The sequence below is a fragment of the Dermochelys coriacea genome, chromosome 4 (assembly GCF_009764565.3).
Source record: "Dermochelys coriacea isolate rDerCor1 chromosome 4, rDerCor1.pri.v4, whole genome shotgun sequence".
Taxonomy (NCBI): domain Eukaryota; kingdom Metazoa; phylum Chordata; order Testudines; family Dermochelyidae; genus Dermochelys; species Dermochelys coriacea.
In genome coordinates this window covers 25,684,192-25,701,098 of record NC_050071.1, presented here as the reverse complement: position 1 = coordinate 25,701,098, position 16,907 = coordinate 25,684,192, and the positions used below count along the sequence as shown (strand labels likewise).

Sequence of the window (16,907 nt, the reverse complement as noted above, 5' to 3'; positions counted from 1 at the left end):
CCTTATGGTCTGACCTTTACAAGTAGAGCAAGTCTGGCAAAGGAGAGCCCGGGCTCAGATACCAGAAAGAGGTGAGGAAACCCACTATAATCACCAAAACAAATGCCATCTTTCTCCTGTGTCCTTTGTCTCCTACAGAGTATGAAATGACAGACTGGTTATGTCTTGTTCCCCGGCTCATAGTCAAGGATAGTCCTCCTCTATAGAGAAATAAGCTTGGCCTGCAGAGCCTTCCTCACTCTTTTCCACAGCCTACTACAGTGCGATCACCATTTCCTCCCAGAGTTTCATGAGCCCTTTGGTTTACAAACATCTTTAGTTAAAGGCCCCGCTGACATTAATAAGGAATCTCACGATACCACAACAACCACCGGCACTTTCCAATCCACAGGCCATATCTCTGAGCCACACAGCTTCACCCCTGCTGTCTTTGGATGGCGTTTTCACTTTCCAGGCCCAGCAGGTCTGCAAAGTTCAATAACTGTACAGTTCCAACAATAGAAGCAGCAGAATTTGGGAGGGGTCGGGATCTGTCCCTTTGATGACTGCCTTCTGTCTGGATTGAACATATGCCGGCTGATGAAAAGGATGATGGATCGGGCATAGAAATAAATGAAAAGGAAGTTAATATCCCTCCTTTGTGGAGAAATGATCCTTCAAATAGTGTGGCTGCAAGATAAAGACTTTCTGTCAGTTTCTGCAGGATAAAAAAATTGATTTCTTTCATGGTTCTGCTGCAGTATGATCCTTCTGGATAGGATGGACGGGAGAAATGTCAGTGAGGTTTCTCCACAAGCAGCTGATAGCTTAGCTTAGATAAATAAAAAACTAAATCAGTGTAAACGAGATAGTTGTGAGGGTTGGTAAGGAAAATAGAGAGGCATTTATCTATAAGTCAGCAGATAAGATTCATACCTGGTTGGTAGTGACCCAAAAAGTCATTGCTGTTATCAAGTGGCTGCTGACCTATGTGAAAATGTTGGTAGCCTTCACACCCCAGTTCTTAATGAATGGTGTCTTAGATAGTATGGTCATTGGCACTCCAAAAGTATCATTAGATCAGAAAGATAAACAGCACAAATCCCCTTACCCTCCAACAGGTACTTATTGCATCCTAGCTAGCAAGGACTGCAAGGCATGAAGAATGAACTATCCTTTCACCCCTAGGATACTTCTTTCCACTTTGAAGGACTGAGTCACATGGGCAAGGTATTTGCAGGAAGTTTGCTTTGAATCTTCCTATGCTGTACATGCTCTCTGGATAGACAGAGGACTTCAATCTCCATGGCTAGACAAGCTGACACCTTTTATCAATTGCTATGTTCATTTTTAAAACTTTACACACACACACACACACACACACACACACACACCAATCCTCTTCCTCAATTATTCTCCCTTTCATGTTCCTTATTATAAATCCCTCTAAAGGAATTGGTCAAAGGGTCAAGATCAGCCAGGCACAGCTACAGTGGAGTAGGCATCATTATTACATAGTTAGAGCAGCTACTCAAATGTAACCATTATTCTGGCTGAGAAGAGAGAGTGGGCAAACTCTGAACTGTGAAATCATGGAAAATGAGCTCTTGTGGGTGACTTTCGGAAGGGCTGTGAGATGACAGCCGAAAGTTACTTATTCTGCAGGGCCCTGACAATGTGCACCATTACCCATAACATCTGCTTGGTTATTGGGTGTAAAGTTGTATATTCAACTGGGGACAACATAACATTAAAGACAGATGGTAAAACTACTATCAAAAACAATTACTGGATAAGTGCTGCGTTGAGGTAATCTCTGATTTAACCTAGCAGAGAAGTGAAAGAGTTGGTGGTAGCTTTAATGAAACTCAAGTACACACTGTAATTATCTTCTGCTGCTTATATGTAATAGGATCTGGTAAGAGTTTCAAAGGGAACAGAAATAATACTATTGTCTTCTTCTGTGATTCCGTCCAGCCGGGATTAATGCAGGGAGAAAATAGCACTCATTAGTGAGGCTACGGATCATGAGAATTGCTCATCGTAGTTGGTGCATGGTGGCATTCCCACATCCGCCATGGAAGGGGCAATCAGTGCTAAGAGCTGACATGCAGGACGCTGTCACCACACGAATTAGCTTTTATTGCTGTGCTAGTTTTGATGGCAAGGAGCACGTGGCTTCTTACGCATAGGATGGCTCCTAACCTGCCTCACCCCAGCTAGACTGTAGCACAGAAGTCCTGGGATGAAGCTAGAGAGAGTGTGTTTAGTTGTCTACAGCTAAGAGAAGAATAACAGCCTTGTGTGGTTGGTTAGGACTCTGAACTGGGAGACATGAAATCGAAGTCAAATTCCTGGCTCTGCCACAGACTCCCTGTGTGACCTTGGGCGTGTCTCTTAATCTCTGTGTGCCTCAGTTTCCTACCTTTAAAGTAAGGATTATAATGCATCTTTCTCCCACTCTTTGTATGTCTTTGCTTAGATTGTAAACTCTTCAGGCCAGGGAGAGTGTCTTACTACGTATCTGTACAGAGACTTCCCCAATGGGGTCTGATCTCAGATGGGACTACTGGAATATGCCTGATAATGTATGGAAATATGAGAGACTGGGAGGTTTTCAGTCTTTGCCCAGTCCTTAATTATAGAAGACCCCAATTCCCCACAAGAAACAGGCCCTTGTGCAGAAATCTTTATGAACCCTGCAATATTCCTGAGTTTCACAAGGGCAAACAGCCAACCACAGAGCCACAGCCAGACTTTCAGAGTGCCCTGAGAACTCTGTCCATTGTATGCTTTGACCTGGAGATGGAGAGGAAAAGTGTCACCTCTATGATGCTCCCAGTTACCACTGCCCTGAAGAACCTGTATTCTGTATCTTCCATGTTCCAGGATACTAGCCTCTATGAACAGGGTTAATAGCTCCGACAGGGTCAATGATAGAGAATTTGCTGTTGACACAGGCCTTTTGCTCACAGTTTGGTATGTAATTAGAGAGACCGTAGTCAGTAGTTCTTTGTGCACATTAGTGTGAAGATAATTCTCCAGCAAAGAATTTCAATGGCTATCATAAAAAGTCGTTATGTAACATTTTAAAAAAGCCTGGCTGGAATGGACTAGATACTAAAAGGAGTAGATAGGGGAATGGAAACAAGGAAATACAGGATAATTCCATCCAAAGCCCAAGAATGGAGCTGACATGTGCTATTCCCACTATATACTAGTGTTTAGGGAAACCTTGACCGGTTGCTGCTATAGGGTGAGGTGCTGGCGAATGAGATTTCCTGGAAGCTGTGTGATGGCAGCTTGAGCCAGGCATTGTAAAGGTTTGAGACTGTTCTCGGCTGTGTTTGTAGAGCATCTCCTGTAGCTAATTATACAGAGCAACACGTTAATTAGAAGAAAACTAAAGAAATTGACATTTAAAGTAGATTTTGTTATGGCTTTAGTAGTTCACAGGTAACATTTGCTTTTCCTTTCCAATCAGCTAAAGCGATTATTAAAATCACTTCCCTTGTGCTGCTGCAGGTGTAAGTTAGATCACATATTGATGCTTTTTATTGCCTTCATCTACATTAAATATCAATTTGGGGGTGGGGGGGTTGTACTTTTTTAAAAATTCCCATTCGGTATTTGGTCTTTTTTAAAGCACCCATTACTCAGCTGAGAGGCTTGGGTCTTATTCATGCACAGTTTTATTTGGAGCTTTCTCTCTCTCTTCGGTTTAGTGATCACAGAAGACACCTGGATTCTAGCCTCATCTCTGCCACTCACTTTCTGAATGACCTTAGGCAAGCCACTTCATATCAATTTCCCCATCTGTAAAATGGGGATAGTTTATATTTTTCCTTTCTTTGTAATGTGCTTTGATACCTACAGATGAAAAGCACGTTGCACGAGCTAAGTGTTGCTATTCTGTTAGTAGATTGCCTGGTGCTACGGACTGATTTTGGTTTGGTTTTTAGTGGGCCTGCATGGTTTCCCCAACACACTTTAAATATCTTGTGCTATCCCCTATACGTTCCTGTTCCTGAAAGACAACTCCCATCACTTCAACCTTCAACATACTCTAGGGAGATTTCTCTCATGCTTCCAGGGTGCCAATCACCTTCAGTTCCTATTGTTTTCATAAGCAGTTGAGGGCACTCAGCACCTTCTGTGATCTGGCCTGCTGAAATCACTTAATGGATAACCTCATTCCTGAAAACCTCAGGGGATCCCTCAACATAAGAATATAAGAACACAAGAATGGCCATTCTGCGTCAAACCAGTGCTCCATCTAGCCCATTACACTGTCTCCGCCACTGGCCAGTACCAGACCTTCAGGGGGAATGTACAGAACACCCCATGTTCTAGCACTCAGAGGTTTAGGGTCCTCCCGAGCATGGGGTAACATCCCTGACCATCTTGGTTTACAGCCACTGATGGATCTATCCTCCATGAACTTGTCTAGTTATTTTTGAACCCAGTTCTACTTTTGGCCATCACAACATCCCATGGCAATGAATTCCACAGGTTAATTGTGCATTGCGTGAAAAAATATTTCCTCTTGTTTGTATTAACCCCGCTGCCTACTAATTTCATTGGGTGAACCCTGGTATGTGTATTGTGGGAAAGGGTAAATAACACTTCTCTTGGTGCTTTTTCCACATCATTCATGATGTTATAGACCTTTGTCATATCTCCCCCTTAATCGTCTCTTTTCCAAGATGAAAAGCACTAATATTTTTAGTCTCTCCTTGTGTGGAAGCTGTTCCATACCCTTGTTCAACTTAGTTGCGCTTCTTGGTACCTTTTCCAGTTTCACTATAAACTTTTTGGGGTGGGACATAACTGACCCAGTATTTAAGGTGTGGGCACACCTTTTTTTTAAACATTTATTTATATTTTTGATATTTGCTGTCTTATATTCTCTCTGTTACTAATTGTTCCTAACATTGTGTTAGCCTTTTGGACCACTGCTGAGCACTGAGCTGAAGTTTTCAGAAAACTATCCACAATTACTTCAAGATCTCTTTCTTGAGTGGTACCAGCTAATTTAGAACCCATCATTATATAAGCATGGTTGGGATTATTTTTTTTCCACTGTGCATTACTTTCCACTTATCAATGTTGAATTTCATCTGACATTTGTTGCCCAGCCACTCAGGTTAGGGAGATCGCAGTCAGCTTTGGACTTTACAAAATTATTCAAGATTGTTTGATCTGCAACCTTTGCAACTTCACTGATCCCTTTTCCAGATCGTTAATTAATATGTTGAACTGCACTGGTTCCAGGACAGATTCTTGGGGAACACTGCTGTTTACCTCTCTCCATTGTGAAAACTGACCATTTATTTTACCCTTTGTTTCCTATCTTTTAACCAGTTACTGATCCATGAGAGGTCCTTCCCTCTTATCCCATAACTATTTAGTTTCCTTAGGAGCTTAGTAGCGAGGGACTTTGTCAAAGGCTTTCTGAAAATCCAGCTACACTATATTGACTGGATCACACGTATTCATATGCTTGTTGACACCATCAGAGAAGTCGAATGGATTGGTGGGGCAAAATTTCCATCTACAAAAAGCCATGTTGACTCTTCCTCAACAAATAGTGTTCATCTATGTGTCTGGTAATTCTGTTCTTTACTGTAGTTTCTACCAGTTTGCCTGGTACTGAAATTAGACTCACCAGCTTGTAATTACCAGGATCCCCTCTGACGGGCTTTTTAAAAGTCGGCATTACATTAGCCACCTTCCAGTCATCTGGTACGGAAGCTTGTTTCATACTACAGTTTCATATTGAGCTCCTTCAGAACTCCTGGTCCTGAAGAGAAAAGTTGGCTGAGGTAATCTCTTTTATTAGACCAACTTCTGTTGGTGAGAGACACAAGCTTTTGGGCCACACAGAGATCCTGGTGACACTTATGACAGTTTAATTTATTAAATTGTTCCAAAACCTTCTCCGGAGACACCTCAATCTGGGACAGTTCCTCAGATTTATGATATAAAAAGAACGGCTCAGGTGTGGGAATCTTCCCCACATCCTCTGCAGTGAAAACTGATGCAAATAATTCATTTAACTTCTCCGCAACGGCCTTATCTTCTGTGAGTGCTCCTATATCACCTTTCATAGTAGCAGCCGTGTTAGTCTGTATTTGCAAAAAGAAAAGGAGTACTTGTGGCACCTTAGAGACTAACAAATTTATTAGAGCATAAGCTTTCGTGAGCTACAGCTCGAGCTGTAGCTCATGAAAGCTTATGCTCTAATAAATTTGTTAGTCTCTAAGGTGCCACAAGTACTCCTTTTCTTTTATATCACCTTTGTCATCTAGTCACCCCATTGCCTGTTTGGCAGGCTTCCTGCTTCTGATGTTCTTTAAACAATTCTTACTGTTAATTTTTGCATCTTTAGCAAGTTGCTTCTCAAACTCTTTCTTGGCCTGCCTAATTATACTTAACCTGCCAGAGTTGGTGCTCCTTCCTATTAATTATCCTCACTAAGTTTTGACTTCCAAAGTTTAATGGATGCCTTTTTGTCTCTAATGACCTACATTACTCTGCTGCTTAACCATGGTGACATTCTTTTGGTCATCTCATTATCTTTTCTGATTAAGGGGAAACGTTTGGCCTGAGCCTCTATTATGGTGTTTTTAAATAGTCCCCCCTGCTGCTTGCTGGCATTTAACTTTTGTGACAGAGCTCCTTTTAATTTTTGTCTAAGAAGCCTCCTCATTTTTATGCACTTCTCCTTTTTGAAGTGACTGTGTTGATTTTTTTGGGTATTATTCCCCCCCCCCCCGCCCCACCAGGATGTTAAATTTAATTATATTATGATCACTATTACTGAGCGGTGAAGCTACCTCCTGGACGAGATCCTGTGCTTCAGTTAGGACTAAATCAGTCATTACTTCTCCTCTTGTGGGTTCCAGGACTTGTCGCTCCAAGAAGCGGTCATTATGGTGTTCAGACATTTTATTTCTGCATCATGTCCTGAGGTGACATGTACCCAGTCAATATGAGGATAGTTGAAATCCCCCGTTATTATTGTGCTTTCTGCTTTTGTAGGCTCTCCAATCTCCCTGAGCATATCACAATCACTGTCACCATCCTGATCAGGTGGTCAGTAGTATATTCCTACTACTATACTCTTATTGTTCAAGCATGGAGCTTCTACCCAGACAGATTCTATGGTACAGTTTGTTGGCACCTTAAAGACTTAACAGATTTATTTGGGCATAAGCTTTTGTGGGTGAAAAACCACTTCTTCAGTTGCATCTGTATCTTTAAGGTGCCACCAGACTCCTTATTGTTTTTTGGATACAGACTAACATGACTACCCCCTGATACATGGTACAGTTTGTTTTAAGATTCTTACCTTATTTGACTCTATGCTTTCTTTTACATGTAGTACCACTCCCCCACCAGTGCAACCTACTCTGTCATTGCTATATATTTCATACCCTGGTATTACTATGTTCCATGATTATCAACATTCCAACAAGTTTCTGTAATGCCTATTATTTCAATATCCTCAGTTGATGTGAGACTGTCTAGTTCACCTATCTTAGCAGTTAGACTTCTAGCATTTGCACGTAAGTACCTGTACATTTTGTTAATATTCAGTTGCTTGCCTTCGTGTGTTGTATTTAAAGGGACTCTTACATAAAGGGATTCCTACCTGTACTTGACCTACTTTTTTCCTAATCTCTTTACTAGGCTATAGAGTCCCCTGCCCTTTAATAAATTCATCCCTAAGAGACATCTCTGCCCGAACTGTGTGCTCCTCACCTGTTGGCTTTCACAAGCCATTTTGTTTAAAAAATACTCTACACCCTTTTTAATTATGTGTGCCGTTACCATTTTGGTTTAGGTTGAGCCTATGCCTCCTCTTTAAGAAGGATCCTCTATCTTCTAAAAGGGTGATTTCATTGGGATTATAAAAAAAAAAAATTCTGAACCCAGCTGAGCTTTCCTGCATCACTGAAAATGTCTGGTTCATTTTTTCCCTTCACCCTTTTTCATTTATGCATCCTGCCCTTCTGGGTTGTGACTGGGCCCGGAAGCAGATGGGCCAGAATACTAGAATGGATGTTCTTGAGGTGTTATCAGACAAAGAACCTTAGATCTCATAGGACAGTCTGTTCTCTGGACATCGGCAACCAAAATTTAGTCTCAAGACTTGTTTGGATAAGATCCTAAAAGAATGTAACCTCCAGAGCTTGCGAGAGTTACCCGATGTTATTAACTGTTATGGTGGTGGTTTCTCTCTACCCAACGCATGCTAAAAACACTTTTCAGACAAGGAGATGGACAAGATCCCTGCCTCAAAGGACCCACGACTTGTCATTCATAGATTATTCAGTTATGTATGTCAAATATGTGCGTCTTGGTGTAAAGTAATAGCCTGAGGTGGCGTCATTCCCCCTATTCCTGCCAGCCAGATGACAACACAGAAGGGAGTAGAACTTCAAAGAAAACCACAAGGGGTAGATCTAGGAGAAAGGTGACTGCCTGGATACTTCCTCCTCTGTGTAAAGCCTCTGTTGCTTGTTAGCCCGTGGCTTTGTGTAAAAGAGAGAGCCGGGGAGTGGGGTTGCAGCACGTTCCACATCATAGTGCAGACTGAGGTCCGCATAAAAATGAGGGATCAGCTAATGCCTGGAGTGGCATGAACTCTCTCTCCATGGTTTGTCCCCCATCAAAAGACTCCCAGAGCACAGGTGCTCGCTGAGAGGTAATAGCAGCACATCCACCGAGCTGCTGCGATGCCTTTGCTCTGTATCTGTGTCTCTCCATGTGTGTGAGGAAGAGGAGAATTTAAAGAGAAATGTCTCCCCCTTACTACCCAACGGGGGCTGCCCTACCTCTTGGTACCTGGCACACCATGGCTGGCCCCATGCCAAAAAGGGAATGGTATATCAAAAATACCCCTTCTCCCCCACGTACCATGCATCTTTGGGCGGTAAATCCTTCCATATTTTTATTTACATGGGCGGGAAACATAGGCCCCTTGATACTTTTTCTGTCATCTGACTCCAAATGCTCTTCCCCACAAAATTCACCTCTGATATTCCTTGCTCCCCATACTTGTGGCTCCCCACATCAGGGAGAGTTTCCCACACACTGAAGGCACTGAGATCTACTGTACAGTTCTAAGGGTAGCATTCTGCCCTAAGAAAGAGTTTGGTGTTTCTCCACAAACGGTCACATTTACTGATCAAGCTGGGCCCGAGGTTTTCACATAGAGCAACCTGGAGTGGTGATAAACCTGCTGCCTGTGCAAAGTTAGCTATAAATATTTCTGTTCCTTCAGATGACTGACATCAAGCGCATATACAACTTGATTAGCATGAGGCTGCTCCTCCACTAACGCGAGCAATGGGATTCTGACTTTGTGCTTGGTGATTGCTTTTGTGTTCAGTAACAACACTCCTTTATTTCCACCCCCACCCCTTTCTACAAAACTTAGGAACCGACTGGCATTGATTATCCTCTCATGGATTCAGCAAGTACCATCACCACCATAGTGGGACCGAGCGCTTTCAGTATTCCCCTGCCCATCAGACAAAAGCTCTGCAGCAGCCTTGATGCCCCACAGACCAGGGGCCATGACTGGAGGATGCTGGCCCAAAACTGAAATTGGACAGGTGGGTGTGTTGCCTGGTGAACTCTACAATGTGGCTGATGTGACTACATAAGGGCTGTTGTTATAGACAGGTATGTGCGCAGGAAGTGAGCTCGCTCTCTGTTGTCCTTGTTAAGGGCCCAACCCTGGTCTGAGTGAAATCAGTGGGCTATTTGCCATTGACTTCAGTGGAAGAGGAGTTTCTCAAAGAGCATGTTTACAGAGTAAGTGGCCCACAAACTGGCAGGCTTGGAATAACCCACATAGGCAAGAGGACAGTACCAACTGTGAATAGGTGGGCAGATCCCCATCAGCTGGTCTAAAGGCCCAGGTCTATTTAGCCAGGGGTGCAACCTGATTTACACCAGCTGAAGATCCGGTGCAGAAGGCTTCCGTGCACAAGTGCAGCACAAAGACCTACAGACTAGTCACAGTGAACCCACTCATGCAGAGTGTACATACTGGGTGTGCTTTGTGGATAGTTTGAATCAGCATTGACAGTGGCAGCCAGTCTTAGAAGACCATTTCCCTTCATTCTGTTGCAGGTACCTAAATTATTTGCTACAAAATCGAGTCCTACGTGCGTGATCCTAGATCTTTGGGAAGCCAGAATTTTCCAGATGGCAACCCTGAGCATGTTGGCGGCAGTCCTCGAAGAAATGGGAAGACACGAGACAGTTGTTTCTTTAGCGGCAGAAGGAAAATATTGATGCAACCTCGGAATGGAAATAGGGGAGTGGTATTGCCCTATGAGCTACAAATAAGAAACAAAATGAATACCCAGACCAATGAGTTTCACAAAAGACATTTCAGAGAAGAAAAAATCAGCCCTGACTTTCACGTATGTTCTCCTTGTACATTATGACAGGATCTAAAAGAAATCATGCAAAGTTGTACCTTGAAAATATAAATCAACCTAACGTTCCCCTCAGCTTGGCTGTACACTGCTTGGTACAGGATTTTACAGTTTCCTAGGAAACGCTTTTTATTGCTGTCCAGATGTATGGATAAACTTTCTTAACAATCCCAGTTTCTATGGACATTGTTTACATCAAATACCGGACAGGGGTAAGGAGACTGTCCAGGGCTCTTTATATTTTTGTTTAAAGCCATTCTAGACAAAGCTGTGGACGGTTGGTTGTGGCTATTTCTGATCATCAATTTCCAGTGAAATTCAGACTTTGCTACAAATCCGTGCATCAAGTGTCTCAAAATAATCCTCCCATCATTGTTCTGTTTCTTAGATCTGGTTGTAAGACCAGTGTTTTGAAACGTGTGCATCTGGAAAGTAGATAATCTGGGTGCTAAGCAGGAATGCATGTCTCTCTCCCCACCTCCCCCAAGGGAATTCCACGGGTTCATTGTGAAAAATAGCTGTAGGGTTGTAGGGAAGATAAGGATTCATTTTCAACTCACAATATAACCCACTCCCTTCTTAAAGAAAGTGTGTGTGCATGAGAGAGATGCAATTTGGAGTGTGGGTTGGTTGCGTGGAAGGAAATAACCCTGCAGATTTTGCTATAATGATTATTTACCGATAAGTATCTAATGCAAGGATTATTATTATTATTTTATTTTAATTTCTAATTTTGTCAGCAGTAGCATGTATCATTCAAGTGTAGGCAGAACTTGTTCTCTCCCTTCTGGGACTGCGTGGGTTCTTCTAACACACTTCCTTTCAAATGCCACACTCCCTCCCCTTCTTCAGCCATTGTGCTCACCCTCCAAGGCCTCGCTTTGCCGACAAGGCATGCTCACGTGGTTAGCATATGCTGGACCAGATCCTCCACTGGTGTCAATTAAAGTCAATGATTTACACCAGCAGAGGATCTAGTTCAATGAGTGCCAACTATCGCACCATGTGAGCTTCTGCAATGCCCCCTATTTACTAATGATTCGAGGAGCAAATATCTTATTGTTATGCTGGAAGCCGGGGCTGCCCCATGCCAGTGCTGTGAATATACCCTCCCAAACAAACCGCACATAGCCCTTAATTTTCAGAAGCACGTGTAGCAACAGTATGCAGGTACTTCTCATGAATGATATTCATGTGTGACATCAGGCAATGCGTGTGCAAAAACATGCATGTATATTCTGGAAAATTAAGACCTTGGGCTCTGATTTTTTTTTTAAACAGCTCTTGAGCAGCCACCACTCCCATTTACTTTCTTTGGGATTGTGGGTGCTCAGCCCCACTGAAAATCAGTCCCTTCAGTTTTAGTCAAAGGTGTATGATAGTGGAGGACAATTATGTAATGGGAGGCTGCTCCATTTCATTCTACGGGCAAATTCTGCTGTGGGTGATCCATATGGTGGATCTTTACTGCTGCTCTGCCTCCAAGCAGGGAAGTGCCACTGGAGATCATGAGAGTTCCACCCCACAGGACAGTGTAGAATAATGGTGTTGAACTCTGCCCTACAGCAGAGCTTTCTCCTCGCTATTTCCACACCCAATAAATGCTCTTCACAGTTGTCTCAGCAGTTACGGCTGGAACTCATTTCTGCTGTTGTAGAACGTGCTCATTTGTTTTCATCCCATGTCCCTCTTGGCCATTTTGTTGTGCGCAAACAGCTGATGTGGGGAGTTAGGCAAGTAAAGCTAACTGTTGTTTTTCCGGTTGCCATTTCTTTGCAGACTTGTTTTGCTTTGTGCTTAGTGGGGGAGTGACTCCTTTGCATGATGCAGGGCATACACTTTCAATATTTTGTCCTAACTTTTCCTTTCACTTCCAATGCTAGGAAAGCATTCTCACTCATGCCATCGAGCCAGACCCTGGTTATTTTATTTATTTATTTATATTCTTCTCACTTTGTATTCTTCTATGGGATTTTTTTTCTCCTCAGGTTTTAAAGTCTGCATTTTTAAACGTAACTGTGGAAATGTCATTCGTCATAATGGAAGGCGAATTTTATCTGACCTTTCCCCCATTTTGACATTTCCGTAGGCTTTTTAGGTTCAGTTCAGTATCACCGACAGTGTATTTATTAAACACAGGACAATGTTCATAAAACCATTCCCTGGGTGGAGAGCAGTTTGCCAGCAACTCACAAGTGGTGAAACCCAGATATAGACTCAGAGGCTGGTGTGCACAGGTTCTTACCTTCAAAATCTGCCTGCGTTTTAGTGTGGAGTACTCTCTCTGATGCGCTTTCAACCTGATTGTCTTTTTCATATGCTGCTTTATAATCCTGTTGTTTTTGGGCCTAATCTAAACCCCATGTAAGTCTTTCCATAGACCTGAGTGGGTTTTGGCTCAGTCTCACCATTTCCTCTAGCCTTCCCCGCTACTCCCCTCTTGTCTCCAATAGGCCTTCCTAACCTAGCCTCATCTATGGCCTTCTGGCTCCTTCATTTCTCCCTCTTTAGGGAAGCAGAGTCCCTGCCTTTCAGCAACATTTTAACCATTTTCCCACGCTCTGTTCCTCCTCAGTGGGGCTGAAAGATGTGTCCCAGTTTTCCTCCCTAAGTTACAGCTTTCAGCTCCAAGCAGGTACATCTTTCATACTCTTCTTGCTGGGCTGCTGTTCAGGACAGGCTGATGCGCTTTTCTGTCTCTCAGCTCCTGCCTTCCGCTCCTAAGAACAGCTTTTGGGGTATAAACCTCTAAGATCCTTTGAACTCGCGACTGTACATTTTCACTCAGTAAGAAAATCTGCAGCCTTCTCACCTTAACCATGAGAGGAAGTTTCTGATAGGCACAGACTAAGCTGCCTTAAGCATAAGCTTGGTGTTGGAGCGCTATTTGCCAATGGAATGTCTGTTCTCTGGTTTAAAAAAAAATCTACAGCTGGGTGATTTTTGTAAGTAATTGTGACAGCAGGTCAACATCATTCTCGATGTACTTCCCTCGCTTTGTCGCGAAGGGATTGGTCAGTATGAAAAGGTTAGCCCATAATCTGAGGGGGGTGGAGAGTGAGTGCCTGTCCAAACTAATATTGCCACTTGTTGAGAAAGGTGCTCCTGACTCAGAACCACAGTTGTGCCTATTCTTATTCCAGCCCCTCTGCTTGGGTGTCCAGTAATCCAAAAAGATCTCAAGTAATATAGTGTAGGGGCAAAAGTGCTCTTTACTTCCCTTCCCTTGCAGTAGGTTCACACAGGTGGCAGGGTCTAATGACACCATACAGGCTTTTGGTCTAGCCTAAATGTTTCTGTTGAATGGTCCAACATAAATTAACGCTCAAGATTAGCGATAGGTAACCGGTTATACTTTGCAATTGCATCTCCTTGGATAACTGATTTGGGAATCTGGTGCCCCTCTGAGTCCCATCCAAACCTTTAGCTCTCTCGCTTTAACTTCCACATCAATTCAAGCTTCCTTTGTTTTGGAGGTTTTCTTCCAACCCCGAAAAAGGCCTAAGTGGTTCATGGATGGCAGATACATTTGCAGCTCAAAACCCATCTTTCTAAATTCCACGTGGAGTGCTCCACATTCAATATGCATCCGTTCCACTGAGGAAATGGAGGTGGGGTGTGTTTCTGGGGAAGAGAGATACACTTTCAAAATCCCTTGGATGGGAGAAAATAGAAGCAGTCCTTACCTCTGAATGTTTGTACACACTGCCCTCTAGTGCTAAGGACCATACTCTTTACGGAATACTGACACCAGCTTAAAACTAATAAAGATTACCTTGTATATTACCGGAGGGAAATACATTTTGTGAGCTGGCTGTTTAGAATGGCAATTCAGTTGTGCAGACAGCACCAACCCTTAAGAACTGTCATAACATTTACAGTGGGTGATTCAGCTTGTTTAAAAAATGACTGCATGCTTCTTATCCTCAACATATTTACTTTTTTTTTTAAAGAAGCTTAATATTTTCATTGCCCACCTCATGTTTTTGAGTTATTGCAATTTTGCTGCTCATTATGCCACCTCCTCATTACATGTTGGTTGCTAATGATATAAATAAAATATATGTTACATATAAATATATGTATAAAAAAGTATCTACAGACTTTAAAGAAAATCTTTAGTTTCTGATTTAAAATCACTATTGGATGGAGTTGTTTTAATGTCATTGCTTTGAGTTCTTTTGTGTTGTTTTCCTCGTAAAGGTGGCTGTCAGTGTACTGGATAAGTCCCCTGTAAGTTTTACATGCACACCAGCTGTATCATACTGAACAGTGTGAGACCGGATGATGATGATTTTTATGAACCATGTACATTCTGAAGTGATTGAGGTCTCTTCAGACAGGATTTGATTTTGTAGGAGACGGTTAGTGACCAAGACAGAAATGTAAACATTCACCGGACATTTAGCTGTTTGGGAGGCATATTAGAACTAAGATATTCTGTTGATCACCTATAGTGTTTACAGAGTAAACCGATCATTATGGATAGTGTCCAGGGGGATTCTTGTCTTGCTACCCAAAATAGGTTTGGGGTTTTTTAACTCTTAGACTTTGTTGTATGTTTTAGCAGAGTAGTGACTACAGCACTTAGATTAATTTTATACAAGATAATGCAGTTGAGTCTGTTTGATCCTAAGTTCAGGGCACTTTTTAAACTACCTTACTGAGCATTTGAAAATCTTTTCAGGTATTTTTCTGATTGGGTGGCTGGCCCTGAAATGACTAGTCACCCTCAGAGGTCATTCAAACTGAGGATGCAAGTGGTTTATGAATAAAAACAGAGCCTTTACACCTTCCCCTGTGAGGGACTCCAACCAGGTCACTTCACTTCACATTCACTTCAGGGTCACCCTTATTGCTATTTCTCGTCTCTATTTTGAGCATTTAGCTTGCAAAGTTTTGTAAGGCACATTGCAGTATTATGTTCCCATCAAGGTGGGGATTTCAAAGTTGAAGGGGGTGGGGGGGCCCTTATTTAAAGTGCTGGAGGCCCTTAGCTATTATGGCAGATAAGGGTGGTTGAATAAGCGATTCCTACTTCCTCACAGCCTAGCTGCTGCTTTGGAAAGGACTCTACAGTGAAGTTATAATCCCTTGTCTGCATGCTCCATTTCATGCCAATGGGAAAAAAATGAAAGTGATGTCCAAAATTCAGTGTTTAGCATCACTGCAAGCTCAGGTAAGCAGAGCTGTGGCAGGAGGGAGGTAATGGTTTCAGTACTAAGAGCGTTGGGAACTGCCAAGATAATGCATGGGGATGGGCCTTCACTAAACCCCCAAAACTGAACACTCTGGCTGGTGGCGTGAGCTCATGTCTGGATACAAACTGATTCACTTACCCCCCCCCCCCATTTAAGCTTGGTATGTCTCAAAGTCCCCCCTAACCCAACATATGGAAGTCCCTCCTCAAGCAATGCCTATACAAAAAATATAAATAATTCCACTCATCTGTATAGGTGAATGGGTATTTAGCATTTCTTATGATGTCAGTGAAAGTGTACATTAGTCTTTGCTACTGTTTACAGAGAAACTAATTGCTATGTGTGTATTGTACTCTGGATTTGACCTACTCATTGCAGGAGACTCAATAGTTCCAGCACCAAGCTAACGGCCGGGTTTTCTTTTAAGAACCCAGATGTCACGTCATTCAAAGCAGGATATTGATTTCTGGTGGCATCCAGGGGCAGAACAAGCCTTAGCTGAGAACAGCTTGCTTTGTTTGCCAGAGCTTAGGTGGCCATTTCCACCAATCTACAGGAATGTGTAAACCACGGATCCTAAAAAGAAATAAGCCTGCAAAAGAGCAAACTACATGGTGGGCTCTCATTCTCCAACCCCTGCATCAGCCACCAACCCCTTCAGAGCAGGGCATAAAACACTATCAGTATTGAGCATTTGTTCTCCCCAGCTGTAGTACAGGATGTACATGTTTGACTTCATTTAGTAAAATGCCCTCTTTCCATTTAATACTGAATAGTGACATGCAGATCACCCAGTCAATACCTTTTTAAAACACAGAGGTCTCTAACAAAGGAAAATCTTGCATGGCCCATGCTTTGAAGGTATGTCACAGTTCCACTACAGAGACGTTACTTAAGGTTGTTGGAGTTTGGTTTTTTTGCGTGATGTTTCGATACCAAGATGTATTTTGTTTGGTTTTCATTTTTCTGTTGCTGTATCTTCTATGCAATTCCTTTTCTAAAGAATTACTAACAGAGAAGTGCTAGCCATTGCATTATTTGTATTGCTGTACAGTGGAGGTGTGGTTTACTAGTTCTGAGTGTGCCTCTTCTCCCTTTTCTCTCCTTCCCTCTGTTTGTAAATGCCTGCATTTATTCTGTCAGCCTGACATGTACAAAGTGTAAGAAAGAATTTTTAAACAGGTAATAAATTATATTTATAAGCAACTAGAAAAAACAAGCTGGTGTCCAAATAAGCATCCCTTTGTGCTCTTTGAACTCTCATCTT

General features: G+C 42.5%; 1 protein-coding gene across 1 annotated transcript in view; it reads left to right on the top strand.

Moving 5' to 3' along the window:
• Positions 1-16,234, top strand: part of UNC5C (unc-5 netrin receptor C) — a 347,179-nt gene extending 330,945 nt beyond the window's left edge. Inside the window, 3 exon segments of the mRNA XM_038400403.2 lie at positions 9,428-9,584; positions 9,587-9,609; positions 10,129-16,234. Coding sequence (XP_038256331.1) covers positions 9,428-9,584; positions 9,587-9,609; positions 10,129-10,293 — 345 coding nt within the window. The 3' untranslated portion in view covers positions 10,294-16,234.
• The last annotated feature ends 673 nt before the right edge of the window (positions 16,235-16,907 follow it).